General features: G+C 35.0%; 1 protein-coding gene across 1 annotated transcript; it reads right to left on the bottom strand.

The window, feature by feature from the left end:
- LOC129801893 (cholinesterase 2) lies at positions 1-27,927 on the bottom strand. The gene is made up of 2 exons (XM_055847328.1): positions 27,013-27,927; positions 1-2,272 (listed from the first exon to the last, which is right to left on the bottom strand). The coding sequence occupies exons 1-2, from the start codon at positions 27,476-27,478 to the stop codon at positions 813-815; spliced, it is 1,926 nt and encodes a 641-aa protein (XP_055703303.1). The 5' UTR covers positions 27,479-27,927; the 3' UTR covers positions 1-812.

The raw sequence follows: 27,927 nt of genomic DNA, 5'->3' as shown, positions 1-27,927 counted from the left end.
GCTTAAGTCGTAAGTGTGTCTAGGGCATTACGGTACTTATAAAAATTATCCTAAAATTGCTTTAAAGTATAACAATTTCAAAATCGGTTTGTTGCCAATTTGTAGACGGATTGTAAAAGAAACAATATTTCCATCGCGGATATGAAAACGGAAAATCAAAGTCATTCTTTGACGAATAACAATTTTGGAAAGGGCAAATACGGATCGTCATGATTCCAAATACGATACAATTTAATCATTCAGGCTCTCAGTCCATAACAGAATCAAGAACGAACAGAACAGCAAAATTTTTCCTTGAAATTAAAATTCTTCAGCTTTCTTTTAAGACTACAATTAATTTTTAACTTTGACTAATTAATTTTGAACTTTTTAACTTTAAGGACGAGAAGGTCAAAAATTGGTGCACTGAAAAAATCACTTTTTCTGACTTTTTAGAACAAAACATAGCTTTAGAAGGCCGTAGGAAAATTTTCAGTTTTGGGTCACCGGTGACCCAATCGTCCTTAAAGACTTAAAAATCAATTTTTAAGGGTATCCCCAAATAACTTGTTGCTATATTCCTAATATAGAAAATTGGAGGGTTATTACCTTAGAAATCATTCTACAAAGCTTACAAAACGTTATCACAGATAGTTTAAATTCAAAACCATCGAGTTTCCAAATACATGATATGATATTTAATTTCATCTATGCTATGTAGAGAAGTTAGAGAGTCAAGAGAGAAAACCTTTTTGGAAATGGGTGATTTATCTCACCTATCTCATCATTGAACTTTTGATTGCTATTTATACACATCCTCTGAGGGCCTCTCATTACGTCCATATAATAAGCGTCGTCAGGATGATGAAACAATGAACAAAGAGTAGGTTTCTAGTCTCTCCTGGTGGATAGAGACGTATAGAAGTGGCTAAACTAGTTGAATTGCAGCACTGACTGGCGAATGTAACTACTTTGGGGTAGTATTCATTCCAGAATTGTACTGAGCCATAGTTCATGTTTGACCGATCGCTCATATTGAAAGCTCTGTCTACAATTAGAATCCCAGGGGAGTCAGCTGTGAACTTTTCCCATTTTATGTACACTCCCATCTCTGTGGGATTACCAAATTTAGCAAAATTTGCCCACAGAGTCATGATGATCTCGGCAATTTGTTTATCAGCCCGGTCCCATTGTGCACCAGACGGCAACTGAGCCCAGTAGGGCAGACCCCAGACAAATAGAGAATCAAAACCATGAGGGACGCCAACCCAATCTGGGACTCCTTCAAGTACACCCGGAGATCGGGCTTTCATGTCAAATCTGTAGGCATAGACATCGCCTTTCTTGAGACTCATGGCAGCCGCTAATTGAATTGCTGGAGCTGCAAATTTCTTCTCTGTGCTAAAATCGATAAAACGCTTTCGGAGGATGGTAGGTTCCATTGTTGGAGGATAGGGCTTGTACACAAAATTCACTGCATCAATCACAATCTGATTGTTACCCACACAAGTATCATTAGACTCAAATTGAGAGAGTTCATTTAACACCATATCCCCTAGAAGAGTATCATACATCTCCGATGAGATCCCTTCAGTCAGAATATCACCAACAGCAAGCTCTAGCACTTCCTCCATGTCTGTGAATCCAATCAGCAGAGGCATCTGTCTGATCTGTCCACGCTCCACAAGAGCCTTGGGTGTGTCCGGAATAAAGGGAGTTGTTGTATTACTCAATCCATCATCCACCACTGGACCCCAATCTGTCACAGGTCCACTGTCCGCCAAGATCTGTGCCGGTACATTTCTCAGGCAATTCAGTAGCTTTGAAGTTGGTCTCCGGAAACATCCAAAAGTCTTTGCTGTCCTATCCAGAGCAGACATATAGCTCTTGGCTTCGCGTACATTTGTGTCCAACAGAGGACTCCCTGACATCATCACAGCCCTAGTGAACAGTCCCTCTGACCAATCCCCAGAAATCAAATGCAGACCAACACTGATTGCGCCAGCACCGTGTCCCATTGCTGTGATTGTATTTTCATTTCCGCCAAAATGTTTTATATTGCGTTTGACCCACAAAAGGGCAGCAGATTGGTCCATAAGACCAAAGTTTCCTGGGGCCTCACCATCTGCTGTTGTTAGGAAGCCAAAAATGCCCAAACGAAAGGCAATGGACACCACAATGACCTTCTGCTTGAGAACTAGTTGGAAGGGATTGAGTTCAGTGGCACTGCCAGAGGAGAAATCTCCTCCATGGAGCCAAGCTATCACAGCAAATCCATCCGGAGGAGCAGGAGCTGGAAGAAAAAAAAGATCTTCATTAGGCAAGCTCTAAATGACTTGGAAAAATTTAGTTGTTGTTTTTATAATTGAATTTGCTATATGAGTGTTAGATCGGCTGATCGGTGCCGATCAGTCTTTATGATCAGCTAATTGGAGCTTAATTATTGTCTAATTAGTGTCGTTCGGTTTCCATGATGAGCTGATCAGCGCCATTAAGTTTTCATGATCGATTGATCACCGTCAGTCGTTTAGCTTACATGATCGACTGAAAGACGCCCTCCATTTCCTTTTCAATTATCAATTGATCAGTTTCCATGACCTTTCTTTCTCTCGAAATCGAGTAGAGAGGTCGCCCAGGAGAGCGGGCTGTGCTTCTCCAGAAACTCAAGAATAAAGTGAGCGAAGTTCAAGAAAAAAGTGAGAAAACTTAAAGCATTACCAAGGATGCTAGCTTCTACCACCTTATCGGTGGTATGTGGTATCCTTGTAGAATAGGATTGAACCCATTCCTTGATGTTGGGACCAAGAGTTTTAATTGCCTGGGAGGCGGTATACCTCCAGAAAGTTCCGTTAGTCAGTGAAAAAGTTTAATAGTTACCAAAAAGTAATATTCTGCTTTGAGAAATTAAAAGTACATTAATAAATTCAAGTGATAAATTAAAATCTTGAAAAAAGTGATTAAAAAAAAACAAGTTTTATCAAGGATGCTCATTTTTACCGCCTTGTCGGTGATATATCTTGATTGAAAAGGATTCAACCCATTCCTTAATTTATGGGAACAATAATTTTATGAGCATTAAAAAAAAGAATAGTTGCAGTCAGTTAAAAGCATAGTTGGTAACAGATGAAAAGAAAGACGTACAGCAGATTCTCCAAGTACAGGGCATTTGACGGGACATCCGATTAGATAAGGTAGAAGTGGAAGAACTGGTTTCAGAAATGAATTTTGAAGACAAAGGACAGAACACTGGTTAATCACTCCAAATTGATGACGATTGTTCCAACTTTTTCTGGAGGCTGGAGGGAGAAGTGAACGTAGTGTTGGCTGAAAGAAGTGAAGGGCCCGCATTTCAGCGAAGTCCACACTTAGGTTTATCCTGCAAAACCAGTTATTGCTAAATTTGTTTTTATCATCGCAATAAATCATCGATCAATCGATCAATATCGATTGATCGAGGCCATTCAGTTTCCATGATCTACTGATCGCCCTCGTTCAGTTTTCATGATTTGCTAATTGGCGCCCTTTAGTCCCCGTCCCCATAATCGACTGATCAAGTTCCATAATCGACTGGTGTCGTTTCCATGATCGGTGCTGGTCAGCTTTCATTCACTGATCGATCGACGCAGTTTAGTCTGCATGATCACCTAAACAACAGACATTGTTCAAGATGAACATGCACGTTCATACAAATAATGTTCAAATTAGGATTTTTTAATCTTTGAGGAATGATAATGGGTTTTAATTCATATCCGAGTACTTTTGAATAGTTAAATCAACAGGATATTCATCATATGTTCTCACATCCTAAAAAAGATACGAATAATTGAACACAAAAATTGGACAGTTTTGGGTTCACCAAGACTTTACAAGGGTTTTCGTTACCCCTACTTTTTAAGTCAATGACTTATCCTTAAAGGATTTAAGGACTACTACACTATTTTTAGATACTTTTACTACTAGGAATGTCCTGTCATTTCAATTAGAAACGAATAGTTTAACTAATACACGGATTTTAGTTTTGGTTAATCCGAGTCATTTCACGAAGTATACAAAACAAGTCATCTTTGGTGCCGGATCGTGATATTCTATAGGTGGGGTATCTGACGGATTATATTGGATTCAGATCTTCCGGTGTTCGTCAGGGGCAGCTTTTTCCTCAATCAAAAACTCAAAATTTTGCTCCAAAGCTTTCAACCTTGGTATGGGTCTTCCTCAGTGGGTCAATTTAGAATTTTTAAATCATTGGGAAACGTGTAACGTCTACTTATCATACATCACCATTACTTTTCAAAAACTTCTTGAGATTTTTTTGTAAATTATTCTTAAAAATTTTTTCTCACTCTCTATAGAAAATGTTGGCTCACTCTCTATAGAAAATGCGATAGAACCTTGGTTAAAACTCTCTCGAGGCACCCCTGGGGTAGCCTACACAAGGGACCATTACGGCCTTAAGCCCAGTGGCTCGAAAGAGCCGTTACTAGAGGCCGTGAAAACAGCACAGAGTCAGTCCAAACAGTGGAAGAATTCCCCAGAAAGTTTTCACCAGAGCAAGTGAATAATCTGACGGGATTCGGATTATTCTCTTCCTCTAGCTTCGGCTTTTCAGCTGTTTGGAGCCGAAACAGACATAGTAAATAGTGAGTTACAGGTCTGTTTATCACCTGCCGATAAGTCTTGGCATGCTTAAGAACTTTTTACAACAATAAAAACAGGATCTTTAAGGTGTATTGACTAATATGGGATCACTAGAAATCCGAAATCAATTACCATTTTAGACTGTTTATAAAACTCTGTTTATGAATATTGTTAATATAAACTGTTTACGAATTAACGCTATTACGAAGATAGAACAACTAATACCCTAAAATAAAGCAATAAGATTTTTAATTTTAAGAATTGTAAAAAAACGGTGATATACGTATAATGAACCACCACTCTCCCCTGAATTTGTTAAAATCATCAAAAAATTTTAACTGCTTCCGTACATTAATTTCAATAGAAATTTTATTTAACTGATCTTAGTCGTCAACAAAAATAACTTGAAATTCTTATGAATGTCGAGAGATGATTAGGTCACGTCTGACTTAGTGAAAATTAAACACGATTTTTGACCTGGTTTAGATCAATTTGTTTTTATTCAGTTCAACAAATTCATCTAATATTCCTCGGTTTTTTCTTCAAATTGGCTATTCAATTAAATATCAAAAAAAAAGTTTAAGTTTTGCCTTGAACTCTTGAACTTTAACATTATACGTACACATAGCGTGAAGAGGAAGCCATCACTAGAAAGTTCTGTCTTCACGCGAAATGTTGAAGAGCTTTCTTCGCGTAAACTCAATTATAGTGGCCATAAATCCTCCTAAGAATTTTCCTTCCAAAGAGTGGCCATATAAAAAGCGACGGAGAAAGATTTGTGTGAGATGATAAGAGGGCAACGGCTTTTGTGTAAATTTCGCTTTCAAAAGAACCAGAAAATTCTGAGAGACGCCAACAATTAGCATTTTAGCCTTTCACCTTTTGGGCCACGCGCCAGCCATATATACAATTGAATTGCTAATTGGGTGACTTTTTTTAGGGGGTTGGTCTGGCGTCTCTTTTTAATTCTTCTGAAGATGCTAAAAAAAGGTTTACCCACTTGTAGGGGCTTAATTATGCAAATAAAATTGGCAGGAGTTGAAGAGGAAAAACCCAAAGTGTTTCTTCATGCAAATCCCCACATATCTGGGTATTTTTTTTTGGTGGATGACCAAGGGGGAAAATGGGGGCGAGAATGGAAAATATGTTCATTTGTCGTGTTTGTAATTGTTTCCCGTTTGTGTCAAGCCAGGAGGAATTCTGAATTGTCCACTGCGAGTTACTTATGGACCTTTCCTCAAATTCCACCCACAAGACTCTCTCTTTTTTTTGTTCACCTTATTAACTTCCATGGCATCTGATAAGAAGCCACTAGCGATACTATACACAAGTGTGAATATTACGCATGTTTTTCCATCAAATGTCGCAGGGCAAATAGTAATTTTCTCGACCTAGAAGAGTGACCAACATTTAGCGGCAATAAATGTGAGACTGTTGTTAATCAATCACAAAAACTGCCACTTGAGAGCAAGATCAGCGTAATTGAGGGTTAATCTTAAATTATTTTGTATAGTATAATCTATATTTAATAAGAGGTTTTAGATACTAATTTAATGAGCTTGAAAGCTCGAATATCTCTCTCGTTTGTACATTTTTTGTTTGTCCCTATAACTCATGCCAGAACATTCTAGACTGATTATTTTTTTTTTAGGCTTTTCTACTACTGATATCTTAGTCTTTAAATAACAAACCAGTGAGATTAGTTTTTCTTTGCGTTAATAACGTGTCCGTAATATTCAATACAAATAGGTGTGATTACGTAAAAACCACGCCCAAAAAGGTGGTCGATCTCTTCTCGAATGACTCTACGTCATAATTAACAGTTACCGTGAGGTTGGTACTTTAACAATAAATTTACATTCATTTTTATTGCTTCAAAGTCGTAAAATTTTAGTTAGGGGAAAGTACTCTTCCTTCGAACGCTCATGTCTTCGAATAATATCAATTTCTTTTATTTTTCCAAAGTGATTTACATATGATTATCAGGTAATTATCAATAATTGATGATAAGCTAACTAATATTTAATAGAAATTTGTAAGTCTCTTAGGAAAAATAAAAGGAAATTCACATTATTCGAAGGCATGTCGAAGGGAGAGTACTTTCCCCTATACTGCTATTGTAGCATTAAAGACGTTCGCTCGACCTCTTTATAGGCTAATATCGTGCATTCAGTAATACGGGACACTTCGGTAGTGACGTTTTGATGATATAGGGGAGACCGGGGATGTTTGGGACACTTTTTCATGTTTTGACTTTGAGACACTATTACAAAAAATCACGATAGTGTATCATAATTTTATGCGGTATACAGGATACTTATGGGCAGGGGGGTGACATTAGCTCTGAAAAATGCGACCAGTTTCAGTGTAAATTTTTTCCTGTTTTCGTACATATTTCACAAGATATCTCCAAAACTACGTAGGTTGCCAATTTGGGGTTTTCGGTTGCCTTTTCGTTATTAAATTGGCTTTTATTTTGTATTAGTATTATTTGCTAATTCACTCTACAATGACAGAAAACAGCTAATAAACTCAAAAGTTTTTTCGGCACGCTACAAACATATGGGAAACATAGGAAACGTCATGCCCCTGCTTATGGGTATTGACTTTATAAAGAATACTCGATAGAACTTGGAAAACGGTTGAGTTTTCTTGGAGAAGATAAAACATTTAACTTGACGCTTTGTCCCAAACCTCCCCGATTTGGGGCAGTATGGGACGCAAAAGAGGATGTTTGGGACGCATTTTTTCTCGCATAATTTGCATTATTGGAGAACGTTAATTAATTTTAAATACTAGATTAAAAATATTTCTGATAGAAATAAAAATGTTTCATCTTTAATTTCATACTTAGAAATGAATATCACTTTTATTTGTCCAGTAGAGTCATTTATTGTCAATCGATTATTTAAAGTATTTTCTTCTTATTTTCCATTTACCTTTCCTTACCTTTTTTTATTCTAAATATTGCAATCATGATCATCAAATTCCTCAGGCGAGTAGATTCTCTTAACACTTTTAATTTTGAACTCATTGGCGGATTCCTATTTGATTTTACGACAACTGCATGGTACATATTTTTTCTTATTTCTCTGAATTAGCTCTTGCCTTGCCTTTTCTGGAGAACTTTTGAGAATAGTAGAGGATATTGCTCGAGAAATTTTTGAGAAAATAGTTTTTAACGAGATTAAGCTAAGATCGAAGCCCCTCTGAGAAGAAATTATTGATTCCCAAGACATTGATGATTTAATTGTCTCTGTAGTTAGAAAAATCTGCTCCACTGGTAAAGTTTGCACAAGAGGGAGATTTTCAGTAGAAACTGGGCATTATTCTTCGTTTTGACAATAAACAATTGCACACCACCTACAATATTGTCGAAAATCAGCGTCCCATTCATCCCCGTTCAGGTGTCCCAAACATTCCCGCGGGTAGTTTTGGTATTTAAAACCTTTATGTAAAAAACAAGAGCGTATAATCTCCGAAACTTTTATAAAAATATGTTCCCAGATTACACTGCTACCTAATGAGATAAAAAAGTTTTGATTATATATCGCTGATATAAAATACAAAGAGCAAAACTGAGAAATCAAAATATACAATTTTTATCAATTTTTAAGAAAGTGTTCATAGAATTAAAACTATAAAACTGAGGATATCCATTCTTTTAGTTAAGATACATCTCAATATTGCCTACGATTGAGTAGTGGTTAAATCCCATTTATTAAAAAAAAATAATGAAAAAATCGCCTTGTCCCACACTACCCCTGTCCCAAACCTCCCCGGTCTCCCATATTCAAAGCCCGTGGTTTTTGATAAGTACGCCTAATATGAGGAATAAAATAATAAAATTTAATTAAAAAGCTTAGCTTCAAATCTTAGCTAACTAAAATAAGTATCGAGGTATTTGTAGGTTTAAATCAATTTAACGTTTTGATAATGATCCTAGGTATATAATAGAGAATTCGAGTAATAAAAGGTATTTTTTATGGGTTACTCATTTTCTATTTTTTTTTTGTAAAAATAAGACAGTAAAAGGATTATAGTTCTTAAAGCCCACTTCTTTTAAACTTTTTCTATTTGCAAAGGTTAAAATGGAATAATCTGGAATCATTTCTAATTTGGAATTTTGAGACTTTCTCTCTATTTTAAATGGGATTCTGATTTTTTTGAGATTTTTCTATTTTTATTTGGCCCATCTAAAACAGTGAAGAAATCTCAAAATTCCAAATTGGAAGTGATTCCAAATTACCATTGTACCCTAGGTAGGGTATAAAATATTATATAAAATTTCACACAATGCGGAATTCTGACCAAACTATTTTAGACTTGGGATTGTTTGAGATAGTACTCTAGAATCGCATACAGTAGAGTCTCGCTATAGTCCATATTTGGTTCCAGATTTGACACTTAGGTCGCACTATAGTCCATGTCATTTTTTAAAATTATCAACGACATTTAGTATTGAAATTGCTCGACGATTTCCACTTTCTTTGCGATTGTGATACTTGTCCTCGCTCTCCATTATGGATCACAATTATCACAACTACTCAATAAAGATTGCCAAAAATATTAAAATGATTATGAAAAAATTGCATGTCGCGTACTGAAAAACATAACCTAACTCAAAATCAGTGTTTTGAAATCAACGGTCGTTAAATTGTGGACTATAGAACGATGGCCTATAGCGGGACTCTACTGTAATTACTAAATTATTACTTAATTATCAAAGTATCAAAGTCCAACTTTAAAATTACTTTAGCATTACGCCAAACAGCTGATATAGGGTTAGCTTAGGTATTTGGTAATTTCTATAAATAATTAAAAGTTTTCGTTTTATAAGTTAGCTGTTTTTTGCTACTTATACGATTTTTTCGAAGTCTCTGTTTTTTTTAAATCAACAGGGTAAAGTGATACAATTTGGACATAGTGTTATAAGTTGGACAATTCGCCGGTACAAGTTGGACAGGGATTTTTTTCTTGATAAATACAGTACTAAAATTTTTTAAGTACAAGAAACTAAAGCATTAAAAATATACAAATAAAAATGAAGTACTAAATTTATTGTTAGATTAAAAGTCCTGGTTACACTTGCACTAGCTTCTTTATTGTTGTTACTCCGTTGAAGTACAAAGCGACACTGACTCATTGACTCGATAATCAATAATATGATATACAATAATTATGCTTATTAAACAATATAGGCGATTCGCCACATTCCTCCCCCCTTAATTAAACAGTGGTATTTTTCTTAATTTTAAAGTTCTTACAGCTATTCCAATATTTATAAAGAATAAAAAGTAATACCCCAATGATAATAGTTATATAAATAATATAATGATATACATGGTGTTTTGTCATTTGATCACTATATTCTAAACCTTCTGCGATATGGACTTTTTCAAAAAGGTCTTTTAATTCCTTCCTACTGCTCAACAAAATATCCTTTTTTGATTCAGTTTTAATGTTCGAAATATTTAAGCTTCTGAAATTACTCATGAATACTTCTACTTTCCGAGATAAATTAGAATAAACTGACAATCCAGAATATAGTGACAAATGATCATTGTTTAGTTTACATTCAGTGTTAAATTTTAAAACACCACGTTTATTAATGTTTTCTTCAAATTGTTTATTTAAACAATTGATTATGATTTTTCTTGGAACTTTTTGGACATATACAAATGTTGCGTTATCGATTTCAATCCAAATGTTTTCTGAAAGATCAATTTTCAATTTACGACAATGTGAAGTTTCATCTTGTAAAATGATTTCACTTTCACAAGTGTGCCTTCCCACCTTATATAGAATTCTGGAAGAACACATATGTAAAGTTTCAATAATATTACATTTTGATAAATCATTTTCAGTTAATGCAAGATAATTGTCTCTACTTTTATCAATAGCAACAGCTGGAAAATCGATATGGATCAGTTCATATCCCTCCCCATTTAAGAAAGGAATAGGCGAAATTTGGAATAAAGTAAATTCATTATTGACACACAAGGGAATTTTGATCACTCCAACTAATTTGGCATTTAGAGAATAGAAGGAAAGGCTTGAGACTTCGTATAAGGGTGCTACATCGTTATCAAACGGAATTAAAACGTCTTTAGGCAATACAAGTGAAATAGATTTTATTTCATTTAAAAAATCATTAGGAGGTAGAAAGAACGGATGAACATGACCAAATGTTGCAGCATGTAATACCGCCAAAATTTGTTGTTGTTCATGTTCCAACTGTTGCATGTCCAACAATACAGTCTCTCCAAGATCGTACAGATCATTCATTATGTTTTGAAAATTAAATTGAGAATCTATTTTCTTCAAACTATCATGAACTTGGAGTACAGCAGTGTCTATAGCTTCTTCGGTTCTATTAAGTTCACTGAGCATGGATTTTACAATAGATAATTGCATATTTGTTTTTCTGATCAAAGTATTAGAATTATTTCGAAAATTTTCCATGACACTTTGTATTTCATCATAATCGTTTTGATTCATAGTTCCGAATAAAAATTTTGATACATCTCCAACAACATTTATAAGTCCTCTTTTATCTCTTCGAGGACGATGTAACTTCATGATTCCTTTTATCATCAGATTTGTATTATTCAGTTGTCTAATTCTTATATTCATTTTAATTTTACTGGATCTACAAGGCATGTCCTCTATTTTAAATTTTTTTGAATTTTTTAAAAATGGATTAATTTTCAGTGTTTCACATAAATCTTCGAATCTTTTAACATGTTCAGACATAATTGAAATACCATCACTTAAAGGTTGAGTATCGCACGCAACTATAACAGTCCATTTTGAGTGACTTATTAATAATTTCCCCAGGGAGTGCACGTGAAAATTAACGTCCTTTGGCAGTGGCACGATTTCGTAAGGTCGCTCCGCATTTGTCAGAAGAAACAATGACAAGAAAATTGTCAAAACGAAAACAAACCCTGCAGAAAAGAAATTTCTATAAATTTTACTCCACAAACTTCCTCAATAAATTATTATGCACGGTTTTAAATTTCTTCCCGACTAAAATTCTAGTATTTAAAGGCGATAAGACATCAGTGACTATGTAGGGTCCTCTTCTTTTTGGCAAAAACTTTGATGATTCTCCTGGTTTAGATGGAGATTTGTTTAACAAAAAGACCTTGTCTCCTATATCAAAACTTTCGGCGTTTATATTCTTATCATAGTGATTTTTTGAGTGGATTTTCTGCTTCTTTAGTTTCTGTAACGCAAGATTCTGAATTTTTTTGAGTTTCACTTTCAAGTCAAAAATGTAATCATTAAACGTATACGCAGGTTCATCCTTGCGCGCTGTCATTGATGGGAATTCAAATTTTGTCCCAAAAATAAGTTCATGTGGAGAGAATCCATGTGCCGAGTGTACCGCTGAATTATAAGACGCAATAGCTCGAGGAATCCACAAATCCCATTCCGAAGGGCATTCCTGAACGAAACATCTCAGATAATCTCCGAGAGTTCTGTGAAATCGTTCAAGAGCCCCGTTAGTCTCGGGATGATACGGAGTAGATTGAATCTTCGTAATCTTAAGCATTTTACATACTTGTTTAAAAACTTCTGAGAGGAAGGGAGTTCCTTGGTCTGAGCATACAATAATTGGCGTCCCGAAAATACAGACAAAGTAATTCAAGAAAGCATTAGCGATGGTAGTAGCAGTTTGGTCCCCCATGGGAATGGCTACTAAATATTTAGTAAGATCGCATTGAATTGTAAGAATATACTTGTTGCCCATAGAAGACATCTGCAAAGGCCCTACTACATCTAAAGTCACCTTATAAAAAGGGGAAGTGGAATTTGTCGTTAATGCCATAGGCATTTTTGTTGCTTGGAAGATCTTGCTCTTCTGGCAAATCTCGCATCTACTTATATATCGACCAATAACTCTCCGCATATTTTTAAACCAAAACTTTTCTTTAATTCGCTGATAAGTAGATGTTACTCCGCGATGACCACCTAGAGACGTGTCATGATGCTCCTTAATTACTTTTTCTATTTCTTCCAAATCAGTTAATCGTTCAATTTTATTTAGAAAAATTTCCAAAATAATGTCTGAATCGTTAAAAACGTAATTTATAATTTTCTTAATTAAACAAAATTCGTATTTCCCTTGACATAAATTTGCCTTGTCAAAAATTAGACTGTTAATATTGTGTCGTTCACAGTATTCCCTTAATATTTTGAAAAATTGAAAAATATTAAAGTACTGAACGTTGTTAATTAGAGGAATTTTCATTAAAATGAAAAATGTGTTTTGCGTTTGTAAACTGCTGATGGATTTTATAGGGGAGTTCTCAATAATATTTCGTATTTCTTTCGATTCGATGAAAGGATAATCCGAAGGATCGCTTGTTTCCGGAATCAAAAGAAATAGATTACCTTTAATATCGTTCGAAATACATTTATCCTCAACCTCAACAAAAACATCACTCAGTCCTGGATGATCATTCTCAATAAAGGATTTAAAATCCTCATCAAATTCCTCGTATTTCCCTTTTTGAATGAAAGGATTGGCCTTGGCCTGAGATCGAGTTACTGCGTTTACAGTTTGAGGAGTCGCTTGAGTGTTGGATATGCGACTTAAAGTATCAGCATTAGGGATAGTGCTGCCTGCTTTATACTTAATCTCAAATTCAAAATCAGACTCAAGTTTTATTCGCCAACGTAAAATACGGTGAGAGGGATCTTTAATACTAAAGATCCAAGTTAAGGGTTTGTGGTCCGTATAAATGGTAAACTTTCTCCCTACTAAATACTCTCTGAAATACTTACAAAAATAATAAATTGACAAAGCCTCCTTTTCTATGGTACCATAGTTAATTTCGGCTTTGTTGAGCGTCCGACTCCCGTAAGCGATCACGTGATCACCTTGAGATAATACCGCTCCAATTGCGCATTTCGAAGCATCGGTAGTTAAAGAAAATTCCTTAGACAAATCTGGAAATTTAACCACGGGATATGTAGTCAATTTATTTTTTAATTCCTCGAATGAATTTTGACATTCGATTGTCCATTCGAAAGGCACGTTCTTTGCTGTAAGTCGTATTAGAGGATATGCTATTTTTGAAAAACTGGGTATAAAGCGTCTGTAATAAGACGCTAATCCCAAAAAGGATTTAACCTCTCGAACACATGTAGGTCTCGGAAATTCTGCAACAACCATTACTTTACTTTTATCGACGGATAACCCCTTTTCCGAAATACTGTATCCCAAATACACTATTTCGTTGCAAAAAAAATCGCATTTACTTGGTTTAATTTTTAATTTGTAATTTTGCAATCTCTCAAACACTTTGGACAGTTTTGAAAAATGCGTTTCGAGGGTATCGGAAAACACGATAATATCATCGAGATATACATAACAAGATTCTCCTTTTAACCCGTCTAAAACACAATTCATCATACGAGAAAAGGCCGCGGGGGCGGATGAAATACCCTGAGGTAATCGAGTGAACTCGTAATGGCTTCCCGCAGCATTAAATGCAGTCGTGTGTCTACAGGAATCATTAAGAGGAACCTGATAATATCCTGATGCGAGGTCCATTTTTGTAAAATATTTACAATTTCCCAAATGATTTAAAATATTATTGATATCCTCGAGTGGATGGGAGTCACGAACAGAGATTTCATTCAATTTGCGGTAGTCAATTACAATTCTCCACTGCTTCTTACCTGACTCGTCAGGTTTCTTCGGAACAAGAAGCAGGGGTGAATTATATGGACTTGAGCTATGTTTAATAATTCCATTCTGCAACATCTCATCCAACTGTTTCTTAACTTCTTGTCTTAAATGAATGGGTATTTTATATGATCGTTCATTTACCGGGGCACTTCCAGGCTGAATAATTATCTTATGTTCTCCCACAGAGGCGCAAGATAAAAAATCACCTTTCAAGTAAAAAACGTCACTAAACTTCTGCAAAAAATCTTCAAAATGTTTTTGTTCTCTAGGAGCAAGCTCGCGTCCTATTTTTATGGAATCTAAAATTTGTTTATGTCGATCTTCCATTTTCAATTTGGAATTATGTTCGATCCTTATCTCATATACGTGATACTGTTCTATATCCAATGATTGAAATTTAAGACTGAAATCCTTCAAAGTCTTGTCAAAAGAATTAGTATTCGTAATAGGGATTCTTGCCTTGCATTCACGAGGTTGAACAATACAGCTAAAAACATTTACACCGCATTCCAATCCTTGTGTCATACATAACAATGGCTTATTTTCAGGAAGTGTGACCTGAACAAAAGTTTGTGTTTGTGCAGGCAAGAAACATTGACCTTGTATAGTGGTAATTTCCGTTATTGACTCTTTTTCTAGAGCAAGAGCACTAGGATTGAGAGCCTTGTCTTCAGAAGCAGCCGTGGAGGCTACATTATGGTAACGTTCGCAGGGAACAGTGAACGGCAAGAGCACGTTTATGGTATTGAACAGGACTTGCTTGTCTTTAATAAAAATTACTGCATCCATTTTATCTAAGAAATCTCGACCAAGAATCCCATCATATGGAAATTTTGAAGATTCTGGAAGGATTTGTGCAATTCCATCAGTCATCATTTTGTTAGGATCTACTCCCAATTTAAAAAACGTAGTCCCTAAGGTTTTCGATTCAGAATCAGTTATTCCAATTATTTTCAATGAATTTGTATTATTAATTTTAGTAGTGGAGGGCAAGATAGAAAATCTCAAAAATGTAAATGGGGAACCGGTGTCGCAAAGTAGCTTATACATTTTAATATGACCCTCAATGTCCAGATAAATATTGAGCAAATAAGACTGAATATAACCTTCGGGAATACTATTAAAGATTCCTATTGCTCGGTCGACAACTCGGCATCCATCTGAATTGCCGACCCGTCTTCGTTTCCCGAAAATTCTTCATCATCCTGTTCATTATCTATTACTGGATTTATACGAGATCTATCATGAAATTGTGTGGATTCAAATTGACCACCTCTTGGACGAAAAGTGGAATTAAGAGTTGTATTTTGTCTGGCGCTTGTACCTGAGAGTGAATTGTTTTGATTAGAAGAGCGATTTGGGTTAAAGATTGCATTTCTGTTGATTGTGCGATTATTTGAGCTACTTGAGTTTTGCAGTGTGACTCTGCGAGAATTATTTGAATTTGCTTGAGATGACGAGGCATTATTTTGACCTAATTGTGGATTTTGTTTTTTATAATTCGTCGCGAAATTTATTGCGGATTGCAGAGATCGAAATTGTTTCGCTAACGTCAGGATTCTTGTTTCTTGATGACGAATGCCATTAGCAAAAACTGAAATCGCCAATTCAGTATGTGCGTCTTTGATTGACGTAGGTAAATTTCCGTTCAGCAATAATGCATGTACATGGTTCAATGTCTTTTGCGCTGATTCAACGCGACTGCCAAAGTCCACTAAACTTTCTTGATGTTTCGGTGAAAGTCTTTCAAGATTTTGAAAAGCGCCCGCCAAATTTATGTCTGGACCAAAGAGATTTAGAATTTCATTTTTAAACTCTTCATAACTGTTAAAAGTTGCGTCGCGAATTTGTTCATGTACACTATTACTGATTTTATATTTGATTGATCTAATGAACTCTGCATCACTATCCCCATCCCCGTAGTAATCTTCATAAATATTATCACATATATAGAAAAAATGTTGCACATCTTTGGGCTCACCCTTAAGTTCTGGAATAGTTTTCCAAGCTTCCAGATAGGGAAGACGAAAATTTGTCTGTCTGGATTGAGATCCATCTTGGTTAGTGTTGTTTTGTGGATTAGAGTTTCCTGGCATCTCGGTTGATTCAGACGGATGTGTTGCTCGGATGCTGGAGAATGGAGATACAAGTTGATTATCGTCTGGTAATACGTCTCTGAGACTCCAGTCCAGTGGATTTACTGAGTGTCGATCGTGTTGAGAAGCTGCTGGTGTTTGTATATCTGCAAATGTAAATCCAGGTGAAGATCTGGTTTGGTCCAGCAGTGTGTTACCAGGAGAGTTTGATTGAGATGAAGTAGAAGATGATCGTGAAGAGCAAGTTGTAATTTGTAGTTCCGGAACTGATCCAGACTGTTCAGCGATTAAGTTGTTTGAAGATTGTGAAAGCGGGGGGCTTCTTTGGGTTATAGTGCTCCTCTGGAACGGATTAGATGCAGCTTGGCTGGGCACGTGCCTATTGCGAAGATCAAAACTCCTTCGACTCATAAAACCACTTCTGACACCACTGTTAGATTAAAAGTCCTGGTTACACTTGCACTAGCTTCTTTATTGTTGTTACTCCGTTGAAGTACAAAGCGACACTGACTCATTGACTCGATAATCAATAATATGATATACAATAATTATGCTTATTAAACAATATAGGCGATTCGCCACATTATCAAGAAAAAGCCCTGTCCAACTTGTACCATTGTCCAACTTGTACCATGGTCCAACTTGTACCACTTTACCCTAATAATAATATAATTCATCTGTAAAATTCCTCAACGATAACCGAATCATTTTTGAATACAAGCGGCTGTCACAAAGTGGTAGTCATTTTGACGTTGTCACTTACCACTCATTTCTAATTTAACTTATTTACCTAAAAACGCCCAATTAATTACTTTTATAAATTAGAATTATTCACTTCCTGAACTCCTTTTTTGGGCATTTTTGGTTTACTTTTAACAGTAGCACCCTCATTTTATCCCGCCAAATTACCCTTAACTGCAACGCTCGCCGAAAGTGTTTTCAATTTACAAATTTGTGGTTTCCGTTTCCAATTTTACCCTCTCCCTTTGGCTGAGGGCTTTTCTCCCTCAGCTCTGCCTTCTTGGGAATTTCCGTAGTCAAGGGAGGAATTGGTGCAGAAATGTGGCCCAGAAAGTAAATGTGCGGGATTGTGTGATTAAAAAATGTGGAGCAGACTAAATATTTTTTTCTTATTTTTAAATCATTTTCAAAGAATTCTGTGCTCGTAAGAATCAGTGGGAATGTAGGTGGCTTGATAGTGGAAAAAAGCGTGATTTGGAGTAATTAAGGGGATTTTTTTTGCTGGCACAGAAATGTCACCAGTGCTGACCACAGTCTTAAATCTCTATTGGGTCATATGGGGGCGACGATGAGGAAATGGGGAGCATATGGAACAAGCAGGGAGACGTCTATGGGGGATGAAGAAAAAGAAATGGGAATGGCGTCATGTAATCAGTGTGTTGAAATCGCGTCCTGTATAGGAGGTTTGTTAACCTCAAATCCCGCAAACTTGCCGCCAAAACGCCGTGCACCCGTTTTGGGAGCGTCGGGGAGCAATGAAGCAAAATAAAAAAAAATGGAAGTGAAGAGAAAACCTCCTAAAAGCTTTCGTGACACGCAACAATTACATTAAAGTTGCTTTCCGCGGGATTTTTAGAGCTGAAAAGGAGGAATTTACACTCTTTAAACAATTTCGTCAAAAACAATTCTGTAATCTCACCTGAAATTTTTGGCTAAAACACCAGCAAAGGATTAATTAAATAAATGCATATAGAATTCATTCAGCGAAATGGTTTTAAATTAATCAATTTCCAGATATTTCACAGCGGGACTAAGGATTGGAATAAGGAATGCCCTAAAAATTCCCGAGACGAAGGAGACCAAGGGGTAGCACCCGAAAAAACGTGAAAATGTGAGATCGCGTGAGGGCAAAATATTTATTTATCGATTTACCAACTTTAATATTTTTCCATTTTATATCCTTTTCACTCTCTCAGGCTATTCCTCCTCTTTTTTTTCTGGGCTCCCAAGGAATCTAACCTTTCCACCCTCGATTAATCCAAATTAACTTACTTTCATCTTGTCTTTAGGAAATACCAATCGAGATAATCTCCAAGAAAATTAACCTTAAATTATACTCCTTGACCGATAAGAATGAGGTGAAACGTCACTAAAATTGAAAGTGAAGACCTCGGTTAGAATAAATTGCAGTCTCTTGGTATTTTTCGCAGAATGTTCAGCAAGGAAATCCATTAATAAATCATGAATCTAGAGAACGCCTCCCAAAGAGGAATAAAAGTTAAGAGAGAAAAGAGAAATTCAATCACGTGTAAAGTTTATTGTGTGAAAATTTACACTTAAGAAGGTAAAACTTTTGGAAGAGTTTTCCACAAAAAGTCTTCCTCATTGGATTTTTTTTGAAACTCCGTAACTTTAAGATTTCCTTGACAGAAGCACAAACTTATATTAATTAGAGAATAGTAAAATTTATAGTGAATTAGAGAAAGTTGTTCCGTTTTTAAAAACCCCCTTAAAAAGATTGGGTTAATAGATTTCATTTTAATATTTCTTCAATATTTTATTTATCATAAGACTGAAAATATTAAAATTAATTTGAAATAAAAATTTCTCTTGCAGTTTAAGTATAGAGAAAATAACAATTTTTAATTAGCCATGAAGCAGACCTAAGGCTTAGTCAGCTTAACAGCTCTATAATTTCTTATTAGTCAAGATTTTTTAAAGATTTCGAAAAAATAATAAAATTGCTTAACATTTTGAAACCTTCAGGAATTGATCTGAACCTCTAGTCTGTGACTAAACAGCTTTACAGATAAAAATAGATAATCATTCTCCAAAAGTGAAAAGTATCTCATATTTTTTTTTGTACAGAAAACTTAGTCAAATCAATTTTTTTTTAATAATTTAAATATTGGAAACTCAGTTGTCTAAAAATTGTAACATAAAAATTACAGTTTTATGCTCATTTTATACTTCTTTAAGTTATGATATAACATGAATAGACTTTTATAAATATTTCAAAGAATATGGGGAATGGGGACGTGTTTATACTTTCATTAAAACTTTGCTCAATACACACATTAAGGAAAACTATAGAAAAATTTACTGGCTAAATCTATCCATGGCTGTACCGCAGTTTTTCCTACCCACATTACTTTAGCCACAATTTACTTTCGGTAATTTATAAATCGGTTGTGACATTACTCTTTTACAGCACATGCTTTATTGACAATAACCTTGAACAACTTCTTTCTGTTTCTCAAGGTCAAAAATTAAGAAGCTATCAAGAGCATGTTTCTTAACTTTATTTTAATTGGTTGTACGAGTAATTTGTTTCCTAACCGGTCTGGTTCGGTTCCGAGCAATAAAAAGGTAATTATATTTTGCAAGACCATATGGAGAAGAAAATGTTATGGTACCGATGAAACATGGATAATTTAATAGTTTTTCAAGATTGAAGGTTTAAAAGGTTCTATATAACGTGCTCTTTAACTTAATAGAATCATGTTTGGATGTTGGAAAGGACCAGGTTTCGCTGATAATGTCTGAATCGGTTCCAAATGTTTTTAAACCAATAATGAACCTATTATGAATCGATACCTAATTTTACTGCTCGATCTCCACACAGATAGCAGTATACATAACCCCTCAATTTTTCCATCCCCTAAAATTTTCACCTTCCACCCCCGGGGACCACTTTTCTCAATATATCTTCGTGTTTCAGACAATTAAGTTATTTTGTTCGATCTTTTGAGTAATTTGTATTCAGTTCAAATTGATTAAGTAATGGTAAACTTAAAATAATGCGCAGTTGAAAAAACTTTTGAAAAATTTTCGATCTCATGAATAGTTTGCTTTTTTCCATGAATTTGATTTCTAAAAGAATTTTATTAATACGTACATGTCAATAATGCGAAACTATTGGATGATTGCAAAAGTTCGTAGGACTCCCAAATGTAAATTTCAACAGATATTTTCTTTTAGAAATATTATTTGTATAATAATGAAGGATATAGTTTACATTGATCTTAACACTTGTCCTCGAAAGATGTATAAGCTTATCAATTCCATTTTTTTAAGGAAGAGACTGTTTTTTTCTCGAATAAAGCTTGCTAGGTCGTTTTCGACAGCTTGAGCGGAATCCATATTTTTGCACACCAAACTGTTCTGTAGAGATTGGAACAAATGATATTCTGAAGGGTCAATATCTGAAGAATATTCCAATTTTTGGAGAATTTCTTATTGCAACTCCTGTAATTTTGGCAGCGTTTGTTATTAGTCGCACGATTTAATGTTGTCATTTTGGAAGATCATGCCCTTTCTTTTGACCAAAATCGGATGTTTTTATTTCCAAAATTCGCTTAACATAAAATGCTGCAAATACACCTTTTTGTTCCACATTTTGGAAAAGTCCTCCAAAGGACATATCGACCTAATTTGAAGGATACATAGCATTAGAGGGATGTAAGGCACTATAGTCTTTCCAGTACAAGCAAAAGAGTAAACATGAATTGTGGAGGTAAGCTACAGGATACCCCTTAACGACCTGTGTGAAAAAGTCCCATGAACTTATGCAATCATCCAATACTTCTCAGGTATTTTACCTCACAGCCTCGAGTTCGAGTATTCCGGAAAGCTAAAACCGTTAGAACGTTTCGCTACTCCGTTTTTATTAGGAAAAACAAATAAGAAGTACAAAATTAAATTTAGTTTAGAAAAAGTATTAATTTTGATTTCATTAAATTTTCTCGATTATAAAAGATGTGCCGGGTGCTTAAAAAATCTAGACCTAAAAAATCTAGAACATTATATTAAAAAAAATACAGATTAAATGAAAACTTGTTGTTTTCCCTTTGGCAAAACATATATGAAAATTTCACTGCTTTTAAAGTTCTGAGAATTGCTCAAATTTAATTTTTTTACCTTTTTTTTTTTAATACTCTTAATAGTAGGGTAAAGTGGTACAAGTTGGACAGTGGTACAAGTTGGGCAATGGTACAAGTTGGGCAATGGTACAATTTGGACAGGGATTATTGTCTTGATAAATTTAGTACTTCATTTTTATTTGTATATTTTTAATGCTTTAGTTTTATAATTTGGTTCCTTGTGCTTAAAAACAAATTTTGTACTGTATTTATCAAGAAAAAAAAGCCATGTCCGACTTGTACCGGCAAATTGTCCAACTTATAACACTAATTCCAAATTATATCACTTTACCCTATAATATTTTAGCTATTTATTTTATAGTACACTTTAATTCATAAGTTATTGTAAGATATTCAAACATTGTAAAAATCACCGAGAAAAATGTGGATGGTAAAATTTACCATCCTCCATACAAAATTCTAATGGCCGGATAGTAAAAAAGTCACCCAGCAAACGCGATATTAAATTGGACTGTCAAAAATTGTAGAATCTATTGCATGGATAGTAAATTCTAATAGCCGGATGGTAAATTCTAATATCCCCGGATGTTAGATTTTACTAGCCGGATGGTAAATTTTACTGGCAGGATAGTATATTTTACTAGCCGGATATTAGAATGAAAAATGTCGGAAAAATTTATTTTTCCTTATTTTCATTGCTTTTTGGCCATTGTTTGAGGGCTTGGGGCCCTTCTTGGATGATATTCTCTGTATTTCAAGCCATTTTAGTGCGTGAAAATTGACGACTGCGCCGAGATTTGAACACGCGACCTTTGTGATGACAGTCCAGCATTTTCCAGCTGCGCCACGAATTGCTATAATGTATTCAAAGCATATCGGGAACCGTTGCATCGGCATCCACGATATTCCAAAATGACATTCTAACAGCAGGATGGCAAATTTTACTGGCTTGGATGGTAATTTCAATCCAAATTACTATCCTCCGTTAAAATTTACTGTCTTCCAGTTAAATTTTAACATCTAATATGCGGCCAATAAAATTTACTTCCCGGATATTAGAATCTAAGAGAAGTTAAGGTAAAATCTAAAGGAGGATAGTAGATTTTACCATCCGGCTGTTAGAATTTACTATCCATAGGATAGTAAATTTTAAAATGTCAAGATGGTAGATTCTAAAGGAAAGTTTCTATGGAGGATGGTATTTTCTACTATCTTTTGAGATAGTAGAATTTAAAGACACGATTTGTAGAAAATACCATCCAAATTTTTCTCGGTGATCTTAGAATTTTTATATTTTCTTTAAAAACAATGATTTCTCCAAGTTCTTTTAGTATGGGTTTTTCTTAAATCACTGAATGTTTGGCTGAAAATTTCTCTTTAAAATCATTTTGTAAGTGATTGTTTTTGTACGTGAAATCCTCCATTATCCAATGAATAAATTATAGGGTGGAAGAGTCAGAATATAAGTGGAAGAGTCTGCATTTTCGCAGTGTTTGTGTAATAATTCAGCAGTAAATGTAGCGGGTGGACGTGGACTTGTAAATGATTGCAAAAGATCTCAATCAGACAGTGTCAATTTCACACAGTGATGGTTTATTGAGAGGCCTCCTCTTTGACCCGAAAACCTGGGGATGCTCTCAAAATAGCAAAGTTGATAACCTTGCGCCTTAAAACTAGGACAAATTGATTGAGAAATCTAAATTGATATTTCATCTATAAATATTTTAGAGAGGCTCTCATGTAACTCCACCAAGTTAATTCAATGCGATTGTTCTGCATGAAAACACCTCTCTTTTTCAACATTTCAATAAATTGTGGAAAATTTTCCTAAAAGCTCAATGAAGGGTGGCTCAACATACAAAGTATACAACATGATTATTTTGTCTCGTGAAACTTTCATGATCATTAATATTAGTTGGGTAAGAAGTTTAGCACACTTTCTGCACTATATTAAGTAATTTTTCTCTGGGTGTCTTAATTTGCAGAAGACCTTTAAAGGTCAAGATTACGGCAATTTTGTCTGCAATCCACTTTGCTGTTGTCTCCTGTGTCCTCAAAAAAATTATGCTGGAAAATTCAATGAGCAGCAAAAAAAAGAAGAAAAATTCCTTTACTGCAAGCTTCGAAAGCAACATGCAAAGTTAACACGCGCGAAGAATCGAGTAAAAAAGTGAAAAATCTGCGAGTAATTAATTGGCCTTAGCGTTTTTTTCCTCAACCTCTTCAGCAGCTAATAAGTTTAGAGAATGGATTAAAAAAACAAGTTCTCCATTTCTTTTTCAAAAAAAAAGAGGCAGTCTTTAACATTCATTCACGATTGCTTCCCTAACGTTTAGCAATATGGAACTAATAGAATCTCCACCCTCGTGGAATTATGTGTGCACGAGGGAATCAATAGCAATGTCAATATTTTGAAAATTTATTCATAGATTTATTTGTCATGAAATTGCTCACAGACGGTAAACATTTGTAGCGTAACAATGTGTAACGAGGATATATCCATGGGGAAGAGCGCTCGTGGATATCGCGAGGGTTGGCAGAGAAATGGGGTTTCGCATATTCGACAAATGCAAAAAAAGGACAGAACCTTTCCACAATTTCAATTGTGAGGGAATTTATTTCTTTCTCTTTTCGAGGACAAATTTTGGAGGAAGTTCCCAAACGATTTGCAGGTTGATATTTTGATGGATATCTCCTTGATGAGACAATTTGGAAAATCCCTTTTTTATTATGTTGAGAATTTTTATTAGGCATTAATAAGTATAAGACTATGTAACTAATTACTTGTTAATTATTTTATATAAAGGCTTCTTCACATTGGAAAAATTTCTGTCAAAAATTGTGTCTTTCTTGACATTGAAATTTTTTTTTATTGAAAATTTTCTCATACTTTCAAAATATTCAAATTTTTACTCCTTAAGCCGTTATGATAAGTTCCAGCGTTTGTTATAACCTAGATGGGTACTTTCCCTAGAATATTAAATCCTTATTAGTTAATATTTTTTGTGTATAATGGTGTCTACACACTAGAAGCAATTTTCGTAGAAAAATGTCTTTTTTAAAAAATTCTGGCATTTCTGCCTACAAGGATAGGGGAAATTTTCTTTAAAAAGGCAGTTTTTAAAGAAATTGCTCCTAGTGTGTAGAGGCCTTAAGGGAAATAATATTGAAATGTTTAAATCATATCTTTTTATCTTGTGAAAAAAGATCATTTAAATGGATTAAATGGTAAAAAATAAATAAAGGTGAACTTGCCTAAAGCCTCAAATTACAGTAGACTCTTTCTCAATTGGTTAGGAGGCAAAATGTCATCCAAATTATCGAGAAATTTGAGTATGAAATTCATTATAAATTCCACAAAAAGCGCTCAAATATAAAGAATCGCGATAAAACAAAAGAAACTGCAGCGAATTTGAACAAATTTGCTTTAAAATCAAACATGAAAATTGGCAACAAAATTTTGCGCCCGATTGAAAAAGAGCCGATTGAGCGAAAGTCTACTGTAGCAGTAAAGTATCCAGTAAACGAAATTTATACAAAGGTGGATCTCTAATCCATGATCCTAATCCTTAGACCGTAATCAGATTAGAGGTTTAGCCTAGTTTCCGAAGGTCTCAAAATCCTAAATAGCAACCAATTTAATTTGTTCTTCTGATTCAAATATATTAATTCCCCTTTAATAATCCATTCCTAAAGCTGGCTATACATTAGACATAATTTATTGAAATATTTCTTTTCAATGTCAAATATTGACAAGGATTGCCTCCACATTGCAAAGATTTATTGACATAAATATTTCAATATTGAAGAAAATTGTTCAGTGTGTAGGCAAATATTGAAATATTTCTTTCAATATGGAACATTTTATTTCATTATTTTGAATGGCTACAAACTAGGCCAAATTATTTCAATAAAAAATTGCAGTCACATTGATATAAAATTTCAAAGAAATTCCAAATATCAAATTGATTTGATATTATTTCCTTCAGAACGTCACAGAACTGCTGGATTTTCCTTGTTCATGAATGGAAACACATCCAAGATCAAAATCCAGGTTAAGACACATCGCTCCTGCTTCCTCCAGAAAATCCCAGATTCTTGGAATTTAATTATATATTTTGTTCAATCTCCTCAAGAACCCAACTTGGTCAGCACTAATCACCTGCTTTCTCCAGAAAATCTCAGAACTTCTGGGATTTTCTTGTTCATTATGCCCAAAGCACTTCAGATACCTTCTGTGGTCAGAGGATTCCTGGAGCTTCCTCCAGAAATCCCAGATCTTCTGGGATTTTCTTGTATATTATGTCAAAAACACTTCATATAAGTATAATTTTATGATACGAATTGGAATTCTACAGAGGGAACGAAGGCTTGTGGTTGTGGCCATCCAGTCCTTTTGCTCGCTATGGTAAACTCTCCTACGGTATGATACGAAGCATAATCCTGAAAGTCTGTGAGAATTCAAGTTATTAATTCTATTTGGCTTTTGTTTCCAATCTGAAGTGTTTTTGACATAATATACAAAAAAAATCCCAGAAGATCTGGGATTTCTGGAGGAAGCTCCAGGGATCCTCTGACCGCAGAATGTATCTGAAGTGCTTTGGCCATAATGAACAAGAAAATCCCAGAAGATCTGGAATTCTGGAGGAAGCTGGAGAAATCTTCTGACCAATTTGGTTATTTTTGGGTGTTCTTGACAAAATGCGGAAGAAAATCCCAGAAGATCTGTGAATCCCTGACTAGACTGGTGTTTTTAATATTGAAGTCAATTTTTTCAGTATGTAGGCAATTATTGAAATATTGGTTTCAATATTCGCTTCAATATTGAAGTTTCTTTTCAATGTCACTTTGAAATGCTATTATTTCAATAATTTGTCTAATGTGTAGTGTAGAGAGCTTTATGGCCTCTACACATTGGGAGCAATTTTTGTCAAAAATTGCTTTTTTGAAGGAAATTCCCTGCAGCGTTGTAGGAGGAAACGTCAAATTTCTGTCAAAAACGCAATTTTTGACGAAAATTGCTCCCAATGTGTAGACGCCTTTAGTGCTTAATATTATAATGGACGAAATAATTGGCTCTAGATAACGTGGAACTTACTGTCTTTATTAGAAATATTCACGATACTGATTAAACCTTCAGTTTTCAGCCTAAAATTAAATAACTTGAGTTTGATTTTTGCATATACTTTCTGAAGGCTAGAAAGATTTCCATTTTAAGTTCTAAATTTAAGTTATGTAGTACAAAAAATCATTTAAATAAATTATCCTTCTCAGTGTTTTATTTTTAATGTTTTTCACTTTTAAAATATATATTATAGATGTAAAGCTGAACTTCTTTTGTGTTTTTACAAGAGAATAACCCTTTTGTTGAAATACACCAACATTTTTCTAAAATTCGTGATCATGATTGAAAATTATATTTTGTAATAGCACACATATTTTTACTTATTATAGCTTTTTTATGAGCTTATCATAAATTTATTTACACACCAAATATGAACTGGAATTTTTGCTAAAATGTAGAACAAATTATTAAGAATTAAACCATGTCACAGTCAAATTAATCATTCAATGATTTCAAATTGATCACAATTTTGCTGTTTTATTATTTAGCAAGGAATCAGGATATGGTTGAAGAGTCCGGCTTTTAAGAAATTATTTCTCCAACAAGATACACTTGACCCTCAATTTTTTCTTGCACTTTCTTTTATTAAAATAAAACTTGAATTATTGAAACATTTTTTTAACTCACCATCCGGAATGTAGACGTTAACAAAGAGACAGTCCTCGTCGAATTGTCTCGGAGGAGCTGCTGTAGTGCCACCATCTCCATCACCACTGCCACTTCCACCTCCCATAGTGCCCCCCATGGCAGCCATTTGGGGCGCTATTAATGCTTGCAGAGCTTCTTCGTGCTTTTTTACTGTTCTCGTAGCGCTCTGGAGACAATCCGCAGGCAGTTGACTGGCATTTCGGATGCCCTCCCAAGTGGGCAAATTGTCCACAACTGGAGGTGCAAAACGATTCTCATTGATGGGTGGCTGAGCATAGGGAATGCCCAGGTAAGCCACTACGGCCTGAATCCGAAACATCTTGAGATAGGTACCCATAACGGTACCCTGATCCGGAATGGCCACCGTAGGTGGTTCACGGGCTCCATATACCACCTCAACGAGTTGAAAAAGCAGGAAACATACGACAATCTTCACCAGAAACATCGCCCCAAGAGTTATCCACAATCACATTATAAAATTCACAAGAACACATACACTTGGCGCAATTCCCCAAGAGACATACAGTTCCACTGCACTGGGTTCTTTCACTTTCAGGAGGACACTTCTTGTCTGAGGAGACTCCAACTACCCACTAAGGACTCAGACATGCAACTGAGGTAGGTCTCTCGTCGGCGGGATTGTTTTCCTTTTTACTTGGCGCGCGCGTGAGACTCGCGCGAGGAAAGCCATGCCAAAGGGAGGTTTATTGCTCTTTCACCCACACTCCCGGACCGCGCGATTTCCCAAGCGGTTTACCGAATACTCTGCTGAGCCTTAGCTGCGGGGAAGGGATGAGAATCTGGGCGCCCAATCGCGTTTCCCAAACTTATACCCCCGAAAAAAAAAACTACAATTTGTGTATTTGTTTGGCTGGAAAGTGCCATTGAGAGACT

The sequence above is a fragment of the Phlebotomus papatasi genome, chromosome 2 (assembly GCF_024763615.1).
Source record: "Phlebotomus papatasi isolate M1 chromosome 2, Ppap_2.1, whole genome shotgun sequence".
Lineage (NCBI taxonomy): Eukaryota > Metazoa > Arthropoda > Insecta > Diptera > Psychodidae > Phlebotomus > Phlebotomus papatasi.
The sequence above is the reverse complement of the archived record's forward strand: the minus strand, read 5'-3'. Positions and strand labels throughout refer to the sequence as shown.

Coding starts and splice junctions, on each gene's coding strand:
- LOC129801893 (XM_055847328.1), bottom strand. CDS start 27,478: ATGTTTCTGGTGAAGATTGTCGTATGTTTCCTGCTTTTTCAACTCGTT. Junction 2,273..27,012: donor TAACGTCTACATTCCGGATG/GTGAGTTAAAAA, acceptor TTTTTCTTCCAG/CTCCTGCTCCTCCGGATGGA.